Source organism: Anomaloglossus baeobatrachus, chromosome 11, assembly GCF_048569485.1.
Source record: "Anomaloglossus baeobatrachus isolate aAnoBae1 chromosome 11, aAnoBae1.hap1, whole genome shotgun sequence".
NCBI lineage: Eukaryota > Metazoa > Chordata > Amphibia > Anura > Aromobatidae > Anomaloglossus > Anomaloglossus baeobatrachus.
The window spans coordinates 109,627,974-109,652,453 of record NC_134363.1 but is presented as its reverse complement, the minus strand read 5'-3'; the positions used below and the strand labels follow the sequence as shown (position 1 = coordinate 109,652,453).

The following is a 24,480-nucleotide window of genomic DNA, read 5'->3' as shown; positions in this document are numbered from 1 at the left end:
TTTCGGATCCCGGCAAGGCTTGGTGTCGCCGTGAATTTGCCAAATCCGTTAGTGAAGGGGACCTCAGGGTTTCCAAACAGCCAAGTCACGATAGAAGGCAACCGTCCAACCGTGAAGGGGAGACACCGCCACCGCCAAGGGCAACCGTCTCCCAGGGCCAGCGCCTGTGGGCAAAAGGGGCTCCTCCGGCCCATATCCAGGTCGGGGAGCGGGTTACCGGTGGGAAACCATCACTACCAACACTGAACTTAGGTGCAGGGAGAGACAGTCATCACTAACCTGCAGGGAGGGACAACCGCAGCCGTCCGAGGGACCCGTCCATCCAGCCACTTGTTTTACCGTGAACTGTGTCATCATCATTGGGCTGAGTGAGTACCTCCGTGCCGTGCGGCACAGCGCTGCCCCTGCGACCTTGCACCTCATCAGGCCCCGCAACCCGCCTGTCATCCATCTCTACCCCATCACCGGGCCCTGGGACAACCAACCCCCCTACCCACGGCGTGAGAAATAACAACAAAGCTGCTCCCTGTCACAGGCTCCCGGGATCCCCGTCCAAAGCAGCGGTGGTGTCCACACAATCACCACAACCATGGATGGCGTCACGGACAATATCCCCAAAACCCAAACGACCCCTTTTCACTCACGGGCGATGAGCGCCGCTCGAGTCCCCGGGATCCGGCCATCGCTCGAGCCACCGAGCAGCAGCAGCCGTAGAGCAGCGGCAGCCGGACCCGAGCAGTGGGAGAGCGCAGCGTCCCCTCCTCCGCCCGCAACACTTCCAGCTTGGGACTGGTGTGTAGGGTAAAGTGGATGAGGATGCGCAGGAGGAGGAGGAGGCTGAGGAGCATGACATTCCGGAGCTGTAGAGTGTGGGTGAAACCCTGACTGAGGTAGGGCCTGCAAAACTTGGTGTGTGAAGGACGTGTTCCGTCCCTCGCTCAGACTGGGTCCCAGCTTCCACAATATTAACCCAGTGTGACGTCAACGAGATGTAGCGGCCTTGCCCACATGCACTTGTCCACGTGTATGTGGTTAGGTGGACTTTGGCTGAAACAGCGTTGTTCAGGGCACGTGTGATGTTTTGTGACACGTGGTTATGCAATGCGGGGACGGCACACCGGGAGAAATAGTGGCGGCTGGGGACCGAGTAATGTGGGACAGCTGCCACCATCAGGTCGCGGAATGCTTCTGTCTCAACCAGCCTAAAAGGCAACATTTCCAGCGCAAGCAGTCGCGAAATGTTAGCATTTAGAAGTGTGGCATGTGGGTCGTTGGCAGTGTATTTGCGCCTGCGTTCAAAGGTTTGCTGAATGGATAACTGAACGCTGCGCTGGGACAAGGACGTGCTTGATGATGGTGTTATTTCGGCGTGGGCAACTGCAGGTGCAGGGCCGGAGGAGGCTTGTTCTCGGGCAGCATGGACAGGGGATTGGCTCGCATGCACAACAAGTGAAGACGAAGCAGTGACATCAGCAAGCACTGCTCCTCGACTCTGTTGTACATCCCACAAAGTCGGGTGCTTGGCTGACATGTGCCTGATCATGCTGGTGGTGGTCAGGCTGCTAGTTTTGGTACCCCTGCTGATGCTGGCACGGCAGGTGTTGCAAATGGCCTTTTTAGAATCATCTGGAGCCAACTTAAAAAACTGCCAGACTCGGGAAGACCTAACATTTGTACAGGCACCTTGTGTCGTGTTGTTCCGGGGAACAGTTGCCTGACGTCTGCCTGGGGCCACCACCCTGCTTCTTACTGCCTGTTGGGATGCTACGCCTCCCTCCCCCTGTGCACTGCTGTCCTCGCTCTGCATATCCTCCTGCCAGGTTGGGTCAGTTACTGGATCATCCACCACGTCGTCTTCCTCTTCCGCACCCTGCTCCTCCTCCTGACTTCCTGACAATTGTGTCTCATCATCGTCCACCCCTTGTTGAGACACGTTGCCAACTTCGTGAGAACGTGGCTGCTCAAATATTTGGGCATCTGTACATACAATCTCGTCATGGCCCACTTCAACAGGAGCTGGCGAGAGGCCAGAATGTGTGAATGGAAACGTGAACGAACAGCTCTTCCGAGTGTCCAAGTGTGGGATCAGTAATGTCCGTGGACGTGTACTCGGCCTGGTGGTAGGAAGGAGGATCAGGTTCTGAAATGTGCGGTGCAGTATCACGGCTACTGACACTTGACCGTGTGGAAGACAGAGTGTTTGTGGTGGTGCCAATCTGACTGGAAGCATTATCCGCTATCCAACTAACAACCTGTTGACACTGGTCTTGGTTCAAGAGCGGTGTACTGCTGCGGTCCCCAAGAATTTGGGACAGGACGTGCGAGCGACTAGATGTGGCCCTCTGTTGTGGCGAAATTAGAGCTTGCCCACGACCTCGGCCTCTGCCTGCACCACCATCACGTCCACTTCCTTGTTCCTTGCCAACGCCCTTGCGCATTTTGCAATGCTGTGCTGACGTGTATTCACTAGACTTGTGCGTTATATAATTGTGCTTCTTACTGCCTGTTGGGATGCTACGCCTCCCTCCCCCTGTGCACTGCTGTCCTCGCTCTGCATATCCTCCTGCCAGGTTGGGTCAGTTACTGGATCATCCACCACGTCGTCTTCCTCTTCCGCACCCTGCTCCTCCTCCTGACTTCCTGACAATTGTGTCTCATCATCGTCCACCCGTTGTTGAGACACGTTGCCAACTTCGTGAGAACGTGGCTGCTCAAATATTTGGGCATCTGTACATACGATCTCCTCATGACCCACTTCAACATGAGCTGGCGAGAGGCCAGAATGTGCGAATTGAAACGTGAACAGCTCTTCCGAGTGTCCAAGTGTGGGATCAGTAATGTCTGAGGACGTGTACTCGGCCTGGTGGTAGGAAGGAGGATCAGGTTCTGAAATGTGCGGTGCAGTATCACGGCTACTGACACTTGACCGTGTGGAAGACAGAGTGTTTGTGGTGGTGCCAATCTGACTGGAAGCATTATCCGCTATCCAACTAACAACCTGTTGACACTGGTCTTGGTTCAAGAGCGGTGTACTGCTGCGGTCCCCAAGAATTTGGGACAGGACGTGCGAGCGACTAGATGTGGCCCTCTGTTGTGGCGAAATTAGAGCTTGCCCACGACCTCGGCCTCTGCCTGCACCACCATCACGTCCACTTCCTTGTTCCTTGCCAACGCCCTTGCGCATTTTGCAATGCTGTGCTGACGTGTATTCACTAGACTTGTGCGTTATATAATTGTGCTTCTTACTGCCTGTTGGGATGCTACGCCTCCCTCCCCATGTGCACTGCTGTCCTCGCTCTGCATATCCTCCTGCCAGGTTGGGTCAGTTACTGGATCATCCACCACGTCGTCTTCCTCTTCCGCACCCTGCTCCTCCTCCTGACTTCCTGACAATTGTGTCTCATCATCGTCCACCCCTTGTTGAGACACGTTGCCAACTTCGTGAGAACGTGGCTGCTCAAATATTTGGGCATCTGTACATACGATCTCCTCATGACCCACTTCAACATGAGCTGGCGAGAGGCCAGAATGTGCGAATTGAAACGTGAACAGCTCTTCCGAGTGTCCAAGTGTGGGATCAGTAATGTCCGAGGACGTGTACTCGGCCTGGTGGTAGGAAGGAGGATCAGGTTCTGAAATGTGCGGTGCAGTATCACGGCTACTGACACTTGACCGTGTGGAAGACAGAGTGTTTGTGGTGGTGCCAATCTGACTGGAAGCATTATCCGCTATCCAACTAACGACCTGTTGACACTGGTCTTGGTTCAACCGCGGTGTACTGCTGCGGTCCCCAAGAATTTGGGACAGGACGTGCGAGCGAGTAGATTTGGCCCTTTGTTGTGGCGAAATTAGAGCTTGCACACGACCTCGGTCTCTGCCTGCACCACCATCACGTCCACTTCCTTGTTCGTTGACAACGCCCTTGCGCATTTTGCAATGCTGTGCTGATGTGTATTCACTAGACTTGTGCGTTATATCCAAGTTTTTGCAAAACGCACACAAGTGCAGCGGAAAGCTGCCACCAACAGGCACACACGTGCGGTTTTTAAATGCAAGCACGGAGGCACTAAGAACCTAACAGGTCTCTATCCAGGGACAACGTGGAGCCTCCCAATTTTTGGCTGCCCTGCCTAAGGGCTATACTACAATAGACCCACTTCCTTACAATGGGCACTTCAGGTTTACAGGCCATCATGCACGTCTCTATCCAGGGACAACGTGGAGCCTCCCAATTTTTGGCTGCCCTGCCTAAGGGCTATACTACAATAGACCCACTTCCTTACAATGGGCACTTCAGGTTTACAGGCCATCATGCACGTCTCTATCCAGGGACAACGTGGAGCCTCCCAATTTTTGGCTGCCCTGCCTAAGGGCTATACTACAATAGACCCACTTCCTTACAATGGGCACTTCAGGTTTACAGGCCATCATGCACATCTCTATCCAGGGACAACGTGGAGCCTCCCAATTTTTGGCTGCCCTGCCTAAGGGCTATACTACAATAGACCCACTTCCTTACAATGGGCACTTCAGGTTTACAGGCCATCATGCACGTCTCTATCCAGGGACAACGTGGAGCCTCCCAATTTTTGGCTGCCCTGCCTAAGGGCTATACTACAATAGACCCACTTCCTTACAATGGGCACTTCAGGTTTACAGGCCATCATGCACGTCTGTATGCAGGGGCATTGGTGAACCTCACAATTTTGGACTGCCCTGGCAAAGGAAAATACTACAAAGACTCACTTCCTCAAAATGGGCATATTATACTCAGAGGCCTTTATGTACGTCTCTTCTCAGGGACATCGGAGTGCCACACAATGTTTTACGTAAAATCTTTCATGTATTGATCTCAAAAAGTAACATACATTAGCTCTATCTCACTATTGGGTATGTGCCCTTAACATTTCCGCCATGAAAATTCATTTTGGTGTCATTTTGGAAGGTTTTCTGGTGAGTCCGTAAAAATGGCGTAAAACGCGGACAAAATTGTTCACAGCTGTGACTTTTGAGTGATAAATGCTTCAAGGGGTCTTCCCCATGCTGTTGCCATGTCATTTGAGCACTCTTCTGAGACTTTTGTGCCATTTTTAGGGTTTCTACATGCTGCCGGTGGTCATTTCACAAAAATACTCGGGTCTCCCATAGGATAACATTGGGCTCGTTGCTCGGGCCGAGTACACGAGTATCTTGGGAGGCTCGGCCCGAGCTTCGAGCACCCGAGCTTTTTAGTACTCGCTCATCACTAGTAACAATGTTATGAAATTTTGACTTTCAGGCTCCATATTTCACCATCCACTACAGCTTCGAACATGAGATGACCATCATTTTGTAGACAACCATTTTGGCTGTTTCATACATAAATTTGATATCCAACTATTTAGCATATAATTAGTAATGCAGATTCTTGTCATGTCGCTGCATTGTTACGGTTCTGCACCTAAAAATCTAAATTTACATTTTTGTTATTTTGTTAATCCATGTTTATCTTTCAGCACTGCCTGAAACATTCTGGGCATGCGCTTGATCAGATTCAAGCATATATTGACTGAAATCTGATCCAAAATCTCTTCTACACGTTCCCAGTGTTGGTGTGTGACGCCCCTGACTCTATCAGGGTGTCACAGGGAACTGCACCTCTTTCTCTTATGGTGCAGAACTCACCCTCCATGGTTCTGGGTTCCTACACACTAGTATTGCTTCCATCAGCACTCAAATCCTAACCACACCTCACACCACACCCTGTCAGGCACACCAGTGGGTGGTCTAGCTGAAAAACGGCCACCCACCTAGGTGTCAGGCAGACTGGTGGGAGGGAGGAAGTCAGTCGAGTAGTAGCCCTCAGAGAGCGAGCTGAGGGAGTTGGAGCTCCCTGTGTGACCTTGGTTGGATCGCAGACGGTGGTCTGGGAGCAGAGGAGTCAAAGACCCGATCGCAGGGTATTAGAGAAGGGTGTACTGACTTTAGTTTTGGAGAACGGTCGGCACCGGAAAAGTCCAGTAATTGGACCGGTACTGAGTATGGCGGGGTACAGGACCCTAGATCAGGGAGTAGCTTTATGCAACCTGATAATTTACCTGTGGAGGATAGTCTCTTTATGAACTTTCCCCAAGAGCTCAGAGATCGAAGGCACCAACACAACGAGGGGGATAGGGCTTTCCAGCTTATGCGGCCTACAGAAATCCCAAGTGTCAGCCATCGAGAGTACAGCTCCACTATACCATTATAGGGAGCAGGACCTGATAGCTTCAGGCCAAAGGGTCACTTAGGAAAATCTACAAAATTGTGCATGGAGGCAGGCTCCAGACCACTAAGCAATACCAGTGGGAACGGATATCCGGACGAGTTCCCCCAAGTGGCAGCGGCACCCAGAGACTTGGTTTACTTCTGTGTCAGAGTCTGCTTAATGGTTGCACCAACGTCTACACCACCTGAGTGAGTACACTGCTCTCCCTGCGTCCTGCCTGCCCTCATAGCCCACACAACGCTATCCTCCACCTATCTTCCAGAGTCCCGGGGTCTCCCCTACCCGTGGAGGGATCACGCCATCTCCCCCGGGTACTCCCATCGGTAGCGGCGGTACTCCCCTTACCACAAACCACGGGTGGCGCCACAAACTCTCCCTTGTAAATAACCCCCCCTTTACATTTGAAGTGGCCGCAAGCCCCCGGGTCCGGAGACCCACGAGCCACAGCAACCCAGGATCCGAGCAGTTCGACTGCTGCAGGGACAGCACAGGTGCACACTGGTTGACTCATTTGTGTATGTAAACAGGTTTTTCTTCAACTCTACCTACAAGTATCCGATTGGGTTGAGGTCTGGCGACTGTGGGAGCCAATCCAGCACCTCTTCTTCTTTGTCATTTAACAATTTCTTTGCCAATCTTGCTGTATACTTTGGGCCGTTTTCCTGCTGGAACATTGTGTTGTCTTTTTCATACCCATAGTACTGAAGTGTACGAAGTAACACGTCTTGTCTTATGTCTTTGATCTATGACTTAGAGAGCACTTTGTGCTTGAAATGCATAAGAGAGCCAGCATGCTTTTTTAAAAATGTTTTGATATTGTTGTGCTATAAACTTAATTCTTTTATCATGGTGCCTATCCTATACACTTTTTTTATAACACGTCTTGGAGGATACTCACATACAGCTCAGCACCATCCATCCTGGTCAAGTATCTATTTCCTTTAGCTGTGAAACAACACCAAATCATTAGGCTTCCTCCACCGAACTTGACAGTTCCTTCAATTTCTTGAGCTGTTAACCAGTTTTTCCCTCATTTCTTCCAGACACATTTGCACCCATCAGAGCCTAGTCTATTGACTTTTGTTTTCAATCTTCTACAGTTTACATTTCGTTCTTTTTTTCAAACTCGAGCCAACGCTTCTTATGATAATATAGTATATGGTATATACTATAATATAATGTAATATAGTATATAATCTACATATATTATCATAAGAAGCGTTGGCTCAAGGTTGAAAAAAAGATATACAGTATATTATCAGATGAAGCATTGGCTCGAGTTTTAAAAAAAGAACGAAATGTAAACAGTAGAAGATTGAAAACGGGTGATTTGGAGCGATGAGACAAAAGTCAATAGACTAGGCTCTGATGGGTGCAAATGGGTCTGGAAGAAACGAGGGAAAAAGTGGTTAACAGCTGAAGAAATTGAAGGAACTATCAAGTTCGGTGGTGGAAGCCTAATGATATGGTGTTGTTATGATATGGTATAGGCTTCTTCACCTTTTATCGAGCCACCATTCCAGACTTGTGTAACATGTGTTGCATGGTGCTTGCATGGATGTCTGTGATCTCCCTTTTATGAAGCATGTTTACAGTATCGAGAAAGATCTGATAGACCTTGTGATGAACCGAATTGTTGACTTTGATATTTTGTCTCAACGTCCAGCTCTTGGCTTCTGAATAGATGGATGGACTTTATTTCACATTTCTCCAACTGTCATGGCCTCACATGATGAAGTTTGGTATTTTCTTGGCTCAGAGATGGCTATCGATGAGCTGGATGATGCTGTTTCTCTTGGAAAATCTTTTTCATCGCTGCTCCTTGATTCGAACCAGTGACCTTTATCTTGAGAGTCAACCTAACTCACTGAGCTATTAGGGGATGTTGAGAACAGGTTGTAATTTGTAGTATACAGGAAGAAATAGATTTTTCCTCCACCAGGAGCAAAATAATAATGTAGTAACATGACAAGAACTTTCCCACGATGACCAATCCACTTTTCAGGACAATGTTCATGTAGGAATGCTCGGACCTGACACCCATAATGTGATGGTGCACCGAGCATTTCTACATGAACAGTGTCCTGGAAAATGGATTGGTCATCATGGGCCAGTTGAATGGCCACCAAGGTCTCCCGATCTGACTCCCTTAGCCTTTTATCTTTGGGGACGTCTGAAGGCAATTGTCTATGCTGTGAAGATACAAGATGTGCAACATCTGAAACAAAGGATACTGGAAGGCTGTGCTAGCATTTCTTCTATGGTGTTGCTATCAGTGTGTCAAGAGTGGGAGAAGAGGGTTGCATTGACAATCCAACACAATGCACAATGGGCAGCACTTTGAACACATTTTATAGGTGGTCATAAAATTGTAAATTACTAATGAATGAATAACGTTACGTTACAACCAAGTACACCATTGTTTTTCTAGTGAAATTCTCAATACGTTTTATGTGTTACATGACCCTCTTCTCAATGGAAAAAATAAAGTTGGATACAAAATGGCTAACTTCAAAATGGCCGCCATGGTCACCACCCATCTTGAAAAGTTTCCCCCATCCCATATACTAATGAGCCACAAACAGGAAATTGATATCACCAACCATTCCTATTTTATTTAGGTATATCCATATAAATGGCCCACCCTATATATATATATATATATATTATACTGTATAATATCACAAATTAATCTCATTAGTTTTTCTCTTTACAAGTATCATTCCTGCGCCCCGTTTTATCCTGATAGTGGCAGCAGACAAGCATTTATACCATTCCTGGCTGGTTAGCATACGTGTTATTAACACAAGATAAACTGTGCTGACTGTACATCCAAATTGTCATAATTCACAGTTTCACATCAAACACAGGAAATGAAGATGACAATATACACTGAATATCACAATAAGTTCTTGCACTTTTGTATATACAGGTTTCATTAGCAATTTCCAGGTCTTTGTCACAGCAATTCCGGTTGCAGTGTGTTGCCTGTCAGCCTTTCATGAGCTGAGGTCAAAACTGGGCAGTAGACAATAATAGGAAACTGACAAAGTGACTGAAGGACCCTGGTGTTTTCTTAAGACATGATATGCAGTATTCTTCAGTTATTGGCCAAGCGCCATAAGACTGTAGCCCCAAATAATAGGTTCCTCCATGTATAGTAAATACCAGAACCTTCCATGTACTGGCTTTAATCGACTAAGGATAATTCAAGCAAGTTCTTTATAATTTACTGGATCCACCAAAAAGTCTCTAACGCAACAGGCCAAAAAATGGTCATCCTCTCTATGTGTCTGAAGAAGTGGTTGAAGCCTGTAACACATGCGGTTTTTTTTTTTGCCACAAGATGCAGATTTGGTGCAAGAATTCTGTGTATAAATTTCAGCACCAAATCTACATCTCCTGGCAAAAAAAAACAGTTTAGGTGTGTTTTTCTGCCAGGAGATGCAGATTTGGTGCAGAAATGTCTGCTCCAGATTTCTGCACCAAATTTGCATCGCCTAGCAAAAAAACGCACACAAAACGGGGCAAACGTCATAGTTTTTGTGCAATTTTCTGCCAGGAGATGCAGATTTGGGCTGGAATTTATACACCAAATGTCTGCACCATATCTGCATCTCCTGGCAAAAAAAGCATCAATATGGCATCAAAACCACATTGCGTTTAGATGTGGTTTTTGCCAGAAGACGCAGATATGGTGCAGGAATTTGGTGTTCAAATTCCAGTACCAAATCTGCATCTCTTGGCAAAAAAACACGTTTTCTGCACTGGTTATCACAATATGGGGGACCCTACGCCGATTTTTTAAATTTAGTTTTACACCACTATAGGTACACAGACAGCGTGTGTGGTTCCAACCAATGACAGACACTGTCACACAGGGTGGGGTCGTGGTCTGGCTGCAACCAATCACAGACTGATGGTGGGCGGGGGAAGCAGTGAATATATAGGGTTAATGAACACACCCATAAGCAGTGTGACAGCTGCACAGGAGACACGGTAAGTATAACAGTCCTGTTCTAATCCCCCTAGCCCTCTCTACCACCATTTTACAGTACAATGTTTGGGCCCCCTTAGACTTATATAGGGTTTGGCATCCAGGCAGATGTTCAGGTTCAAGTCCGGTCCAGAACCAGACTTTTTTTTTTCCAGCCAGACACGCCAAACCCGAACGAACATCTGCGGGTTCACCCATCTCTACTGATAACTTAATTCTTGGAAGCCTAGTCCGTATATAGTAATGTATTCTATCCATTTTATTGGACTCATCATTTGCCTTTCTGCTGTGTTGAAAATACCAAACGGAGGTGTTCAAGAATTCTGCTACACCAAATTCTACATGGACTCTAAAGGGTGCTTTACACGCTGCGACATTGCTAGCGATCTCGTTAGCGATGTAACACGCTAGATCGCACATACGATTTGCCAAGATCGCACATGTGACCGGCGCTATATAAAATGACCTATGTGCGATCTCGGCAAATCTTATCTACGATCTGGCGTGTTACATCGTGATAAGGTGACCCCTGGATGAATTACAACTGTTGCCAGCGATGACCGAATGCGGAGAGGGTCCCGGTCACCCCCTCGGCTTCCCTTAACCTTAATGAGATACAGACAGAGAATGGTGTCTGCACATAAGGCAAGAGAGTATGCGCTCTGAACAACTAGTTTATTTTTCACCCATACAGGGTTTATCAAGCTAATTTGGGCATAGCTATGTTGTATGCATAATCATTAGTTTCGATTCTCATCATAAGCGTGGATTTTACTTCTCAGCAAAAAACATAACTCTCATTGTCCTTGGCTAGGCGCAAGTCTTATCTCTGTCCTTGGGAAGACATAACTTTCTCAGTCTGTTTGTGCTCTTTTGCAAGCAGTGTGAATTTCTGTGAATTTCTATCCAATTAGAGTTAACTCTTTCCTCACAATCCCCCCTTTGGCGTGCGTGATGGGACTGGGTCCTATCGAGAAGCTGGAATAGCAGGCTGGTCACCAGATGCTGTCCAAGCCGCGGGTTGCCTGGGGGTGTGAAATCTTCAAATCCACAGCCATCCTCCGGGTACTGAGCCTGCATACCTCCCGACAAGAGTCACATCATAATACGCCAAGGTGATTCTATGGGAAAGAGCAGAAGAAAAGTATATGTTAGAAATTTCATATTGGTGCTGAATAATCACTGTATTTGCATTTCTTCAAGCAGCAGGAAAATATAGCCATTAACAATTTAACCCCATAGCGACGGCCTAACGTCTCAAGACGTCGGAAAAACAGGGTACTTATTCTGTTCCGACGTCTTGAGACGTCAGGCCGGAAAAAGCTTGTAGCGCCCCCCAGTGACGAAAAATCTCGGGGGTTTCAGCTACCGGAGGTAGCTGAGACCCCCAAGATTATGAATCGGGGTGTTTTTTTTGGACCCCGTTAATGCGATCGCCGGTATACACCGTATACCGGCGACAACATTAAAAAAAAATAAATGGCCGGTAAAATTGATTTATTTCTCATCTGACGTGATCAAACATGTCAGATGAGAAATAAATATAATCCTCTAGTGCCCCCAAAGCCCCCGGTACCGGAGAGTCCCCCCACCACCCCTACCCCCCCCTCCGGAAAATCCAAGATGGCGCCGACGCGCGCTGAAAACTGCCGCCGCCGCCGCCGCCTCTGTATTCATTTCCCTCCGATCTGAAATGATCAAACATTTCAGATCGGAGGGAAATGTCCTCCCCCTGACCCCTCCTCCGGTACACCGGAGATCTCTGGTCCCCGGAGCCCCCTCCGGTTCTCCAGAGCCGCCTCCCCCCTCCCCCCTCCCCCCTCCGGAGCGTGGAAAATGGCGGCCGCATTCATCCTACTCTTTCTGCCGCATGTGACACGTCACATGCGGCAGAAAGTTGTCCCCAGGTCCCCCCGTCACCCTCCGTCACCCCCCCCCCCAGCCCCCGGTCATACGTTACCTGTCTGCTGGTGCTCCGGCCCCGCGATCACGCCGCCTCCTTCTCTTGAATGCTGGCGGCGCATGCGCAGACAGCGGCTGTCAGCTGGATCCCTGCAAGCAGGGATCCTGCTGACGTCGCTGATGCACAGGCTCCACTGTGGACCGGGGGAGGGTGAGTGCAGTGATCTGCAGCCACACTCCTCACATGGAGAGGCTGCTGTTCCAGAAAATGGGGGGTATGTTCTGTGAGCGTGCCCCTCATATTCTGGAATGAGGTTACTGCAGGTCACTCTGCCCTATGTTGGACCGGGGCAGTGTGAGTGCAGTATTCTCAGATTACTGCACCCACACTGCTCATGGAGAGCTTGCTCTTCCAGAAAATGGGGGATACGTTCCCTGAACGTGCCCCCCATATTCTAGAAGATCCAGAGACGGCGTGGGACCTCAAAAATGGATTACAGCGACCGAAATTTATTTATTTACAATAAATTGGTAAAAGAGGAATGTTTCGGGGAGTTTTTTTTCAAATAAATTTTTTTTTTGTCTTTATTTTTTTCTATTTCTTGACTGGGTTAGTGATGTCGGGTATCTGTTCAGATGCCGTGACATCACTAACCCCAGGGCTTGATGCCAGGTGACATTACAGCTGGTATCAACCCCATATATTACCCCGTCTGCCACCGCACCAGGGCGCGGGATGAGCTGGAGCGAAGCGCCAGGATTGGCGCATCTAATGGATGCGCCACTTCTGGGGCGGCTGCGGCCTGCTATTTTTAGGCTGGGAAGAGTCCAATAACCATGGCTCTTCCCACCCTGAGAATACCAGACCCCAGCTGTCTGCTTCACCTTGGCTGGTGATCTAATTTGGGGGGACCCCACGTTTTTTTTTTTTTTTTTAAAAACGCCTGGGGAGCCCTCCAAATTGATCACCAGCCAAGGTGAAGCTGTCAGCTGTGGTTTGCAGGCTACAGCTGTCTGCTTTACCCTAGCTGGCTATCAAAAATAGGGGGGACCCCACGTCGTTTATTTTAATTAATTTTTTGGGGGGCTAAATACAAGGCTAGGCACCCTTTAGTGCCACATGAAAGGCACTAAAGGGCGCCAGCTTAGAATATGCAGGGGGTGGGACGTTATATTTGTTTGACATCTATCCATTCATCCATTGTAGCATTTTAGGCTGTGCGCCCACAATCGGGATTTGCAGCGTTTTGGGCGCAGAGTGTTTTCCCTGCGTCCATAACGCTGCATTGTGCAGTAGAAGCACAGTGGAAGGATTTTTAGAAATCCCATGCCCAATGTGCTTGCCCAATGTACTTCTCTTCTCCGCAGCATAAACCGACCTGTGGCGCAGCTTCCCGAGCCTCAGCATGTCAATTTATGCTGCGGAGATGAGTGTTCTCTGCAGGTAGCATAGAGCTCCACAGCGGCCTGAACCCAAATCGTGGGCATGGGCAGCTGCGTTCTCCCGTGGACAACACTCACATCTCTGCAGGAGGCTGACACTGTGTACTAGACGCCGTGTCGCTGGATCATGGCCACATAGCCTAAAAGTGAGACATTTGTTGCTACAGCAACATTTTTGTGAAGTACCTGTGGATTCAAAATGCTACTATACTCCTGAATAAAATCCAGTTTCCAAAATGGAGTCACTTGTGGGGGGTTTCGAATGTATAGGTACCCAAGGGGCCCTGCAAATGTGACATGGTGCCCGCAATTTATCTCAACTTTTCCAGAATTCAAATGGTGCTCCTTCCATTCCAAGCCCTCCCATTTATCCAAACAGAGGTTTTTGGCCACATGTGGGGTATCCCTGTGCTCATAAGACATTGGATAACAACCTGTTGGGTCCACGGTTTGTTGTTGTCTCTTGAAAAAGTGAGAAATTTGATGCTGAAGCAACATTTTTGTGAAAAAAATGAAAATTTTCAATATGGCAACCTAAGCTTATCAAAATCTGTGAAGTATTCGTGGATTCAAACTGCTCACTATACACCTAGATAAAAGCCTTGAGGTGTCTTGTTTCCAGAATGGAGTCACTTGTGGGGGACAGCCACTGTTTAGGCACCTCAGGGGCTCTCCAAATGCAACCTGGCGTCCGCTATTGATTCCAGCCAATTTTGCAGTCAAATGGCACTCCTTCCCTTCCGAGCCCTGCTGTGCACCCAAACAGTTGATTTCCACCACATATAAGGTATCGCCAAACTCAGGAGAAATTGCACAATAAATGTTATGCTGAATATTTTCCTTTTACTCTTGTAAAAAAAAAAAGCTACCTGGTTGAAATAACAATTTTGTGGTAAAATTTTATTTTTTTTTTTTCATGGCTCAACGTTATAAAATTCTGTGAAGCACCTGGGGGTTCAGGGTACTCACCAAACATCTAGATAAATTCCTTGAGGGGCCTAGTTTCCAAAATGGGGTCACTTGTGCGGGGTTTCTGCTGTTTAGGTACCTTAGGGGTCCTCCAAATGTGACATGGTGCCCGCAATCTTTTTCAGCCAAATTTCCTTTCCAAAATTCAAATATTGCCCCTTTCGTTCCAAGCCCTCCCATTTGTCCAAACAAAGGTTTCAGACCACATGTGAGGTATCACCGCGCTCATAAAAAAGTGGTTAACAAACCTTGAGGTCAAATTTTTGGAATTACCTCTTGAAAAAGTGAGAAAATTGATGCTAAAGCAACATTTTTGAGAAAATTATTAAAATTTTCAATATGACAACGTAACGTTAACAAAATCTGTGAAGTACCTGTGGATCTAAAATGCTCACTATACCCCTAGATAGAATCCTTGAGGGGTCTAGTTTCCAAAATGGTGTCACTTGTGAGGGATTTCTTCTGTTTAGGTACCTTAGCGGACCTGTAAATGCAACATGGTGCCCGCAATCTATTTCAGCCAAATTTGCTTTCCAAAATTCAAATATTGCTCCTTCTGTTCCGAGCCCTCCCATTTGTCCAAACAGAGGTTTCTGATCACATGTGGGGTATTGGCGCGTTCATAAGAAAGTGGGGAACAAGTTTTGGGGTCCATTTTGTTGTGTTATTTCTTCTAAAAGTGAATAAATTTGGGTTAGAGCAACATTTTTAGGTAAAATTTAATTTTTGCTTTTTTTTCATTCCACATTGCTTTTGTTCATGTGAAGCACCTGAAGGGTTAATAAACTTCTTGAACGTGGTTTTGAGTACTTTGGGGGGTGCAGTTTTTAGAATGGTGTCACTTTTGGGTATTTTCTATCATCTAGGCCTCTCAAAGTCACTTCAAATGTGATGTGGTCCCTAAAAAAATGGTTTTGTAAATTTTGATGTAAAAATGAGAAATCGCTGATAAACTTTGAACCCCTCTAACTTCCTAACAAAAAAAAATTTTGTTTCCAAAATTGGTCTGATGTAAAGTAGATAAGTGGGAAATGTTATTTATTAACTATTTTGTGTCACAGAAATCTCTGGTTTAACGGTATAAAAATTCAAAAGTTGAAAATTGCAAAATTTTCAAAATTTTTGCCAATATTCAATTTTTTTCATAAATAAACGCAAAAAATATTGTCCTAAATTTGGTACTAACACGAAGTCCAATATGTGACGAAAAAACAGTCTCAGAATCACCGGGATCCGTTGAAGCGTTCTAGAGTTATAACCTCATAAAGTGACACTGGTCAGAATTGCAAAATTTGGTCTGGTCATTAAGGTGAAAATTAGCTCCGTCACTAAGGGGTTAAACACTACATAAGCTACTAATAGACAGAGTAGCACTTGGAATACTGATTGCAGTATCCCCATTAACCATCCTCCTATTCCCTTAAACCAGTTTGCGGGGTTGAACATTGAGAAGGTATTGCTCCACCAAGCATCTGAGCTCCTGAGTACCTCCTCATCATGTCTTTTCCTCAGCTTTTGTATCTCAGTTAGACTGGCTTGCGCTTTTAGGGTTCCTTTTGGATCTATGTAGTGACAACAGCTGGGGCCTATTATCTGGCACATCTCCCCTTGGGCCGCTGTGAGGTAATCCAGTACCAAAGTATGTTGGTTGGTTACAATGATTAATTGTCTCTGTATGGCAATGGTACTATTTACTGCTTGGAGAACCTCACAAATTTGATCATCAATATAGTCGGTACTTTCTACCAACTTATCATACATCTGCATCACCATAGGGTAGAGAAAAAGGGTATTGAAAAATTTATTGACGTGGCTCATTTGAACCACATGGGGTCGGCCACTAGGCCTTTCTTTGTTATCTGACACTCTTTTTACCAGTAGGTGGAGAGGCATTTTTCCTGCCGGTATATCAGTAGTATTGATAATGAAGGTGGCAGGCGTCAAACGGGCTAGGGTGCAAGTGCCATTTACTCCCACTGGTAGCCATTTATAGGCGTTGTAGCTACAAATCCAGTAGGTTTGTGGCGGGAGATCCCAGATGGCAGAATGTTGTAGTACAAGTCTATGTACTATATCTATAAAGGCCGATATGTTTCTCAGCGTACACCATCCGGGAAGTTGGCCTAGGGGACTACAATACCCTGCGGACTGTTCACCACAGGTTTCTCGGCCAGGCACATACGGGTTTGAATCATTGCACCATAAATTTCTGGGTTTGGAATAACAAGTATCATTTGTGCCTTCTGGAAACAATGAATTGTATGTCCACCTGTGGTCATGCAGATGTCTGTCTAACAACAAGGGTTTAAATGCATCTGTACTGTCAGAGGTTCGCCCAAAACTTACTTTAATTCCTTCCATTGGAATATTGCCCATAATAGGTGTTTTTGTGAAATTACGGGGTACCCAGCTGTTTCCCTTAAAGGCTAAGTATTGCTGGGTTCCGGGAAGGCCGATAGTAACGTTGCCTTGCCACCAGGGAAAATCTACCCATCCTACTATTGGTATAGGTACACTAGTGTTCCACAATTTTTGGTACTTTGTGTCATTGACTGATAGTCTATTGTAAAGCCAGCTTTACACGTTGCAATTTCGCATACGATATCGTATGCGATTTGCAACGCCCCCATCGTATGTGCGGCACGTTCAATTTGTTGAACGTGCCGCACAAACGATTAACCCCCGTCACACATACTTACCTTCCATACGACCTCGATGTGGGCAGCAAACGTCCACTTCCTGGAGTGGGAGGGACGTTCGGCGTCACATCGACATCACGCGGCAGGCAGCCAAGAGATGCGGAGGGGCGGAGCTGAGCGGGACGTAAACATTCCGCCCACCTCCTTACTTCCGCATTACCGGCCGGGAGCCGCAGGACGCAGGTAAGATCTGTTCATCGTTCCCGGGGTGTCACACACTGCGAAGTGTGCTACCCCGGGTATGATGAACAATCTGACGTTCAATCCATGAGGAATGAACGACGTGCGTGCGATGAACGTTTTACCGTTCCATCGCAATCGCACGTACCTGTCACACACTGCAATGTACCTTACGATGCCGGATGTGCGTCACTTACGACGTGACCCCGCCGACACATTGTAAGATACATTGCAGCATGTAAAGCCAGCTTTACAGCCTCCCCATTGGAACACCTCATTTATTGGGACTGGTATAGCTAAGTAAGGCATGGAGGAGGATGTCACAGGCGCGTGTTTACATATCCAGCAGTCTGTGACCTCAAGTTTTTCTGCTAATACTTCATGGTGGGTCTCAAATGAAATCTGCCACGGTGTAGAAGGCCCCAGAAAGGAAGTACACATAGAAATACTTATCAGCAGTATTAGGCCTTCTTCCAGTGACTGGCATGGACCCATGTCGATCTTCCCTCTAGTTTGACGGAGGTTGGTGTGGTCAGCTGGACAATCAAAGGTCCTTCGAATCGGGGCTCGAGGGTCTTTCTCACGTGCTTCTTCAGGTAGACCCGGTCACCAGGCTTTAGGGAATGGGTTCCTGGAACGGCCTCAGGATCGAGTAGAGAAGAATAGACCCTTTGGTGGGTTTCAGTTAGTCTCTGCTGCAGGGAGACAACATAAGATGTTAGGCTATCACATTGCAGTTCTAATTCCTGCGGGAAATAGCATCCTAATCTCGGTGCACTTCCAAAAAGTATTTCAAATGGTGAGAGCCTGTGCTTTCCCTGCGGGGTGGTCCTTATAGAGTAAAGAGCTATGGGGAGACATTCTGTCCAAGGTCTACCAGTCTCCACTGCCTTGGCTAGTTTGAGCTTTAGAGTTCCATTTTACCTTTCCACTTTCCCTGATGACTGTGGGTGGTAAGGTGTGTGTAAGGCTGACCGAATGCCTAACAGGGAACAGGTATTCTGGAAAATTTGTCCAGTAAAATGGGTACCTCGGTCTGACTCTATGACTTCGGGGAGTCCAAACCGGGGTACCAGCTCACAGGCCAATTTTTTTGCTGCGATTTTGGCCGTGGCTGAGCTGACAGGGTAGGCCTCTGGCCATCCTGAGAAGAGGTCTACACAGACAAGTACAAATTCGTAGATGCCATGTCTTGGCAGTTGGATATAGTCTATTTGTACTCTTCGGAATGGGTCAAACATCTTTGGCATGTGTCTTTGTGGGGTTTTTGTTGGCTGGCCTGGATTATGCTGTTGACAGATGTGACAAGCTTTTATTCTCTGGGAGGCGTATTGTCTGAACCCGGGGGCTACCCAATGAGGTTGCATCTGGTTCATGATTGAATTTGTGTTACCGTGCGTAGGGTAGTGGAGTATTTGGAAAATGGCAGGGAACCAACTGTGTGGCAGGACAGAGAGTTTGTTTAGGCGTCAAATCCCCTCCACTTTTTGTGCCCCCTTGGCCCGCCATCTGGCCTTTTCTTCCTCAGAGGCGTTTTCCTGTGTCTCAGAGAGGTTCTGCGTGTCTTCCTCCTTCGTTGACACTGTTTCCGTCTCCTTCAAAGGGAGTAAGGCTGCTTGTTTTACTGTTTGGTCGGCCAAGTGATTTCCCCTAGCCTCGGGTGTTTGGGCCTTGGTGTGGGCAGCAACCTTTATGATTGCCAACTGCTTTGGTTTCAAGGCTACTTCCATTAGTCTTTTCACTGAGGCTCCATGCCTGATGGGATTTTCTGCCGCTGTGAGGAATCCTCTAGTTTGCCAGATAGTGCCAAAATGCCGTGTGCATAGGCTGAGTCCGTGTAGATCAAAAATATGTGAATAACTAGGTCCATGTCAACATGCTAATCTCATGAAGAGTCACCAAAGCCAGATACTATACCTACAAAAAGACCTTCATATTCAGTAATATAAATATTCAAAGACCATAATGGTTCAAATGCAATATATATTTTATTTATTATTTATACAAAAATTGGGTCTAGGATTTCAAAAAGGACAGAAAAAGACACAGATTGTGCATATAAAAACCGCAGGGGGGGGTGTGTACAAGATGTATGGTCTGGGCATCACATGATTATACAGAAACACACATGAGCAATCTGATCGCATATAAAAAATTGCATGATTACACTGAGATAATTATTGTTCACATGATTAAACCATTACAGTTGTTATAGAAAAAAATTCAATTCATGAGGAATGGTTTTGCTCATAAACCGTGACCCCAAATATCTATAGTGCCTGAATATAAGGCTGGAACACAATTAAATCAATACATGTGAGTCAAAAAATGCCTAAATAGATATACAGAAGTGATTGCTTGCATCAGTGTGGCATTAAACAGTGAATACCAGCAACAATTCAGTCACCACAAGTAAATCTTGTGTGATAATGGATCAGTACGGCATTAACCAGTGAATACCGGCAACAATTTAATCATCACAAGTAAGTTTTATGTGATAATGGATCACAGTTACATTTGATCAGACTCAATAGTCTGATTATAGCAAAGTAGATGACAAGTTGCAAACACAGCAATGAAATTAATGCCCATGTATGATGCCCAGGACAAATAGAGGTACAATGACCTACCCAGGAACCGCTGCGGGCCCAATGCACACACACCACCGATTTCTTGGATATACGGGTTTTCAAGGGGACAGATGGACAACTTTGTACAGACATCTTTCGTAAGGAAACGGCAGTTAACGCAATTCTGAGTGCAAGATCATCGCACCCTCAACAGGTGATTAAATCGGTCCCTACAGGACAATTTTTGCGAGCTCGCCGTATATGTTCTAACGATGGGCTTTTTGAAAAACAGTCTACAGATCTTAAGAGACGTTTTAGGGCTCGGCACTATCATGAGCGGTCGATACAGACCGCTTATGATAGAGCAAGGAATACTTCACGTGAGACCCTTTTGAGGCATACTGGGAAAAAGGATGATGGGGATGTGATTCGGTTTATCACACCCTATCACGCCCAGTGGAGAGAGATGTCTGGGATTGTTAGAAAATATTGGTCGGTGCTCCTTACAGATAGTGACCTCACCAGGGTTCTAACTCCTAGCCCTGCAATTACTCCAAAAAGAGCTAAGACTCTGAGGGATCAAATTGTAAGGAGCCATTACACTCCTGCGATTGGGAAAAACTTTTTTAGCACCAACAGAGGCCCTAGGTGGGGTTCCCGTTCATGTGGGGACTGTGGTGCTTGCCATCAGATGGACCGCACAACTGAGTTTTGGGACTCCACCCGAACAAACATGTACAAAATAGTACATTTTATTAATTGTCGTTCAGCAAAGATTGTCTACTGGGCTAATTGCCCATGTGGGCTTATCTATGTTGGATTGACGACTCGTGAATTCCGGGTCAGAGTCCTTGAACATGTTCGGGACATTAAAAATGCGGCAAAATTACATAAACCTGAAGAAATAGAGCTCTTAAAAAACATTCCCAAACATTTCAAGGAAAAGCATGAGTGTAATTGGCGGCTGTTAAAATTCAGGGGGATTGAAAAGGTCCATCTTGCAGCCAGAGGTGGCGTTTTAAAAAAGATTTTGCACCTGAGGGAAGCTCGTTGGATAACGATTTTGGATACTGTCAGACCAAGGGGATTGAATGATGTTATTAGTTATAAACCCTTTTTGGCTTGATTGTGGTTCGCGGTCCTGCAACTTGGGGGTTAATGTTGGATCTCTGTTTGCCCACCTGCCATTTTATTATATGTTTTAATTTTGGATTTTAACTTCCAGACTGCCTTTTCCCTGGACATATGAAAATATATATAAAGATGAACATCTCTTATAAACGGATGGGAGCTGAACTTATAAAACTGGAGGACATCGGGACAACATAATATGCCAATAATGTTTATATTTCTTATATTATTCACTGATACTGCAATTTTTGCCCTCACTTCAGCCCTCCCTTTCAATGGCGGTTCTGACTTCCGCCCTGTGCGCGCGCGGCCCCCTGGTCTTCTCTCCTCCTCCTCGCCCGGCGACCTATGGAGTGCTGAGCCTGTGCGCATGCGCAGTCTCGGTTCCGGGACGCCGGGCGCGCTGGAGGATGGACACCGGTGGATCGTGGCGCGCCATTATGGGACGGTAAGTCACATACCCCAGGGATAAAAAGCAGCTCTGAGCACCATACCTGCACCTCTGGACAAAGCGGTAGCGAAACGCGTCGAGGTGTAGGGTGGTGTGTGTGCATTGGGCCTGCAGCGGTTCCTGGGTAGGTCATTGTACCTCTATTTGTCCTGGGCATCATACATGGGCATTAATTTCATTGCTGTGTTTGCAACTTGTCATCTACTTTGCTATAATCAGACTATTGAGTCTGATCAAATGTAACTGTGATCCATTATCACATAAAACTTACTTGTGATGATTAAATTGTTGCCGGTATTCACTGGTTAATGCTGTACTGATCCATTATCACACAAGATTTACTTGTGGTGACTGAATTGTTGCTGGTATTCACTGTTTAATGCCACACTGATGCAAGCAATCACTTCTGTATATCTATTTAGGCATTTTTTGACTCACATGTATTGATTTAATTGTGTTCCAGCCTTATATTCAGGCACTATAGATATTTGGGGTCACGGTTTATGAGCAAAACCATTCCTCATGAATTGAATTTTTTTCTATAACAACTGTAATGGTTTAATCATGTGAACAATAATTATCTCAGTGTAATCATGCAATTTTTTATATGCGATTAGATTGCTCATGTGTGTTTCTGTATAATCATGTGATGCCCAGACCATACCTCTTGTACACACACCCCCCTGCGATTTTTACAGTTTTTATATGCACAATATGTGTCTTTTTCTGTCCTTTTTGAAATCCTAGACCCAATTTTTGTATAAATAATAAATAAAATATATATTGCATTTGAACCATTATGGTCTTTGAATATTTATATTACTGAATATGAAGGTCTTTTTGTAGGTATTGAGTCCGTGTAGATGTTCGCTGTCCGTTCTTCCAGAAACTCAATTGCCCAGATAAGGGCGAGAAGTTCTGCTTCTTGGGCAGATATGTACGGAGGTAGTGGTTGCTTGGTTATGACTTCATGTAGGGTTACTACCGCAAATCTGGTGTGAAATTTGCCTGTTTCATCGGCATATCTACTACCATCCACAAAAAGTTCGAAGTCTGGATTTGCCAGTGGTGTTGTTTGAATATTGTGCAAGGGCTTCGCCTCATGTTGAATGAGTTCTTGACAATCATGGTCAAATGGTGCGCTGGTACGTTTGTCACTCTCTTCCTCTGTCCCCCCTTCTAAACTTGTGAAGATCAGCAAGGTTTAGACTTGTAACTCGAGCGAATGAGATGTTTGGGGGTAGCAATAGCGCACATTGAAGTCTGACTTGTCTTGCCATGGAGAGGTGTTTCAGCTGCACTTGGTTGAGAACAGCATAGATATCATGGCTGGTAAGGATGGTGGTCGGGAAATCGAGTGAGATTTCAGATGCTTTCTGCAGTATGTTTGAAACTGCTGTGATTGCACGGACACAGGTTGGTGCCGCTCTGGTGACGTTGTCGAGTTGAGAGGAGTAATACCTGATTATATGATGTTTTTCTGTCTTCTGGGTGAGTACTCCTACGGCAAATCCTTGAAGCTTGGCTACGAACAGGTAAAAGTTGAGATCGTAATTTGGTAGTGCCATAGACGGAGCATCAATCACTAGTTCCTTGAGCTTTTGGAAGCTTTGTCGAGCTTCTTCTGTAAGGAAGAATGAAACATTCTTGGTGCAATCATATAATGGTTGCATGAGTAATGACGCATTGGGAATCCATTGTCTGCAGAATGATATCAGTCCTAAAAATCCTCTGAGTTGTTTGAGGTTCCCAGGTATGCTTGCTTTCCTGATCACTTCTTGTCTGTCGGGGCTGAGATGTTTTTGTCCTGCAGAGAGGCAATGACCCAGAAAAGTGACCTTTGTCTTGCAGAATTGTAACTTGTCCTTACTCGCTTTGCATCCTGATTCTGCTAGGAAGGTTAGAAGACTTATTGAAGCCTTTTTACATTCTTCTTCGCTTGGACAGCAAAGTAGTAGGTCCTCCACGTACTGGAGAAGGACACAGTGGTCAGGGGGCTGCCAGCCTTGAAGGACACTACTCATTGCCTGAGTATATAGAGTAGGGGAATGCTACATCCCTTGTGGCAGCCTTGTCCACGTGTATTGGTTTTGTTTATGCGTGAATGCAAAGAGGTCTTGACATGCTGTATCCAATGGTACCGAGAAAAAGCGTTGCCAAGATCTATGACCATGTAATGGGTAGAATTAGCCGGTACCTGTGTGAGTAGAGTATGTGGGTTGGGAACAACTGGAGTGAGGGGCTCCAGTATTGAGTTTACTGCCCTTAAATCGTGTACCATTTGGTACGCAACTGGGTCACCTTTCTTCACCTGTTTCTTCTTGACAAGAAATAGTGGAGTATTGTATGGAGACTTAGTAGTTCTGAGAGCTCCCGACTTCACTAGTTCTTTTATTTGGTGATCCAGGGCGGCTTCCTGTTGAGCGTTAAGAGGATATTGTCTTAACTGTGGTGGTGTAATTCCAGGTTTGACTGATACTTTTACGGGGGGAACGGGTAGTGTGCCGTGGTCAGTTTTTGATGTGGACCAGAGTTTCGCAGGAACTTGGAGAAGTACTAGGTCCGTGTTTGCTTCCTGTGTCGCATCAATTTCTAGTCGATCTTCGATCATCTGAATAGTGCACAGGACTTCTTCTGGAATTATATAAAGTCTATTTCTGCTAAAGTTTAGTTATGAAACAATTGGTGAAAGCTGTTCAGACAACAGATCACTTTCTGTTTAAATTTGAGCTCTGTAACCATATGAGTTAAAGGGAATCTGTCACCAGATTTTTGACACCTGAGAGCAGCAGAACGTAGGGGCAGAAACCCTGATTCCAGCGATATGTCACTAACTGGGTGGCTTGGGTAAACTGACGTCACAAAGGGGTTTTTTGCCCAACCCAGGTGAC

General features: G+C 46.2%; 1 protein-coding gene across 1 annotated transcript in view; it reads right to left on the bottom strand.

Annotated features, from left to right (window-relative positions):
• LOC142255826 (endogenous retrovirus group PABLB member 1 Env polyprotein-like) overlaps window positions 1–24,200 on the bottom strand; it is a 38,193-nt gene extending 13,993 nt beyond the window's left edge. Inside the window, exons 1-3 of the mRNA XM_075327272.1 lie at window positions 23,868–24,200; window positions 17,674–17,839; window positions 15,906–17,110 (exon numbers count right to left, since the gene is read on the bottom strand). Of these exons, the coding sequence (XP_075183387.1) occupies window positions 15,906–17,110; window positions 17,674–17,839; window positions 23,868–24,200 (1,704 nt within the window). The remainder of the gene's footprint in view (window positions 1–15,905; window positions 17,111–17,673; window positions 17,840–23,867) is intronic.
• Window positions 24,201–24,480: the final 280 nt, after the last annotated feature.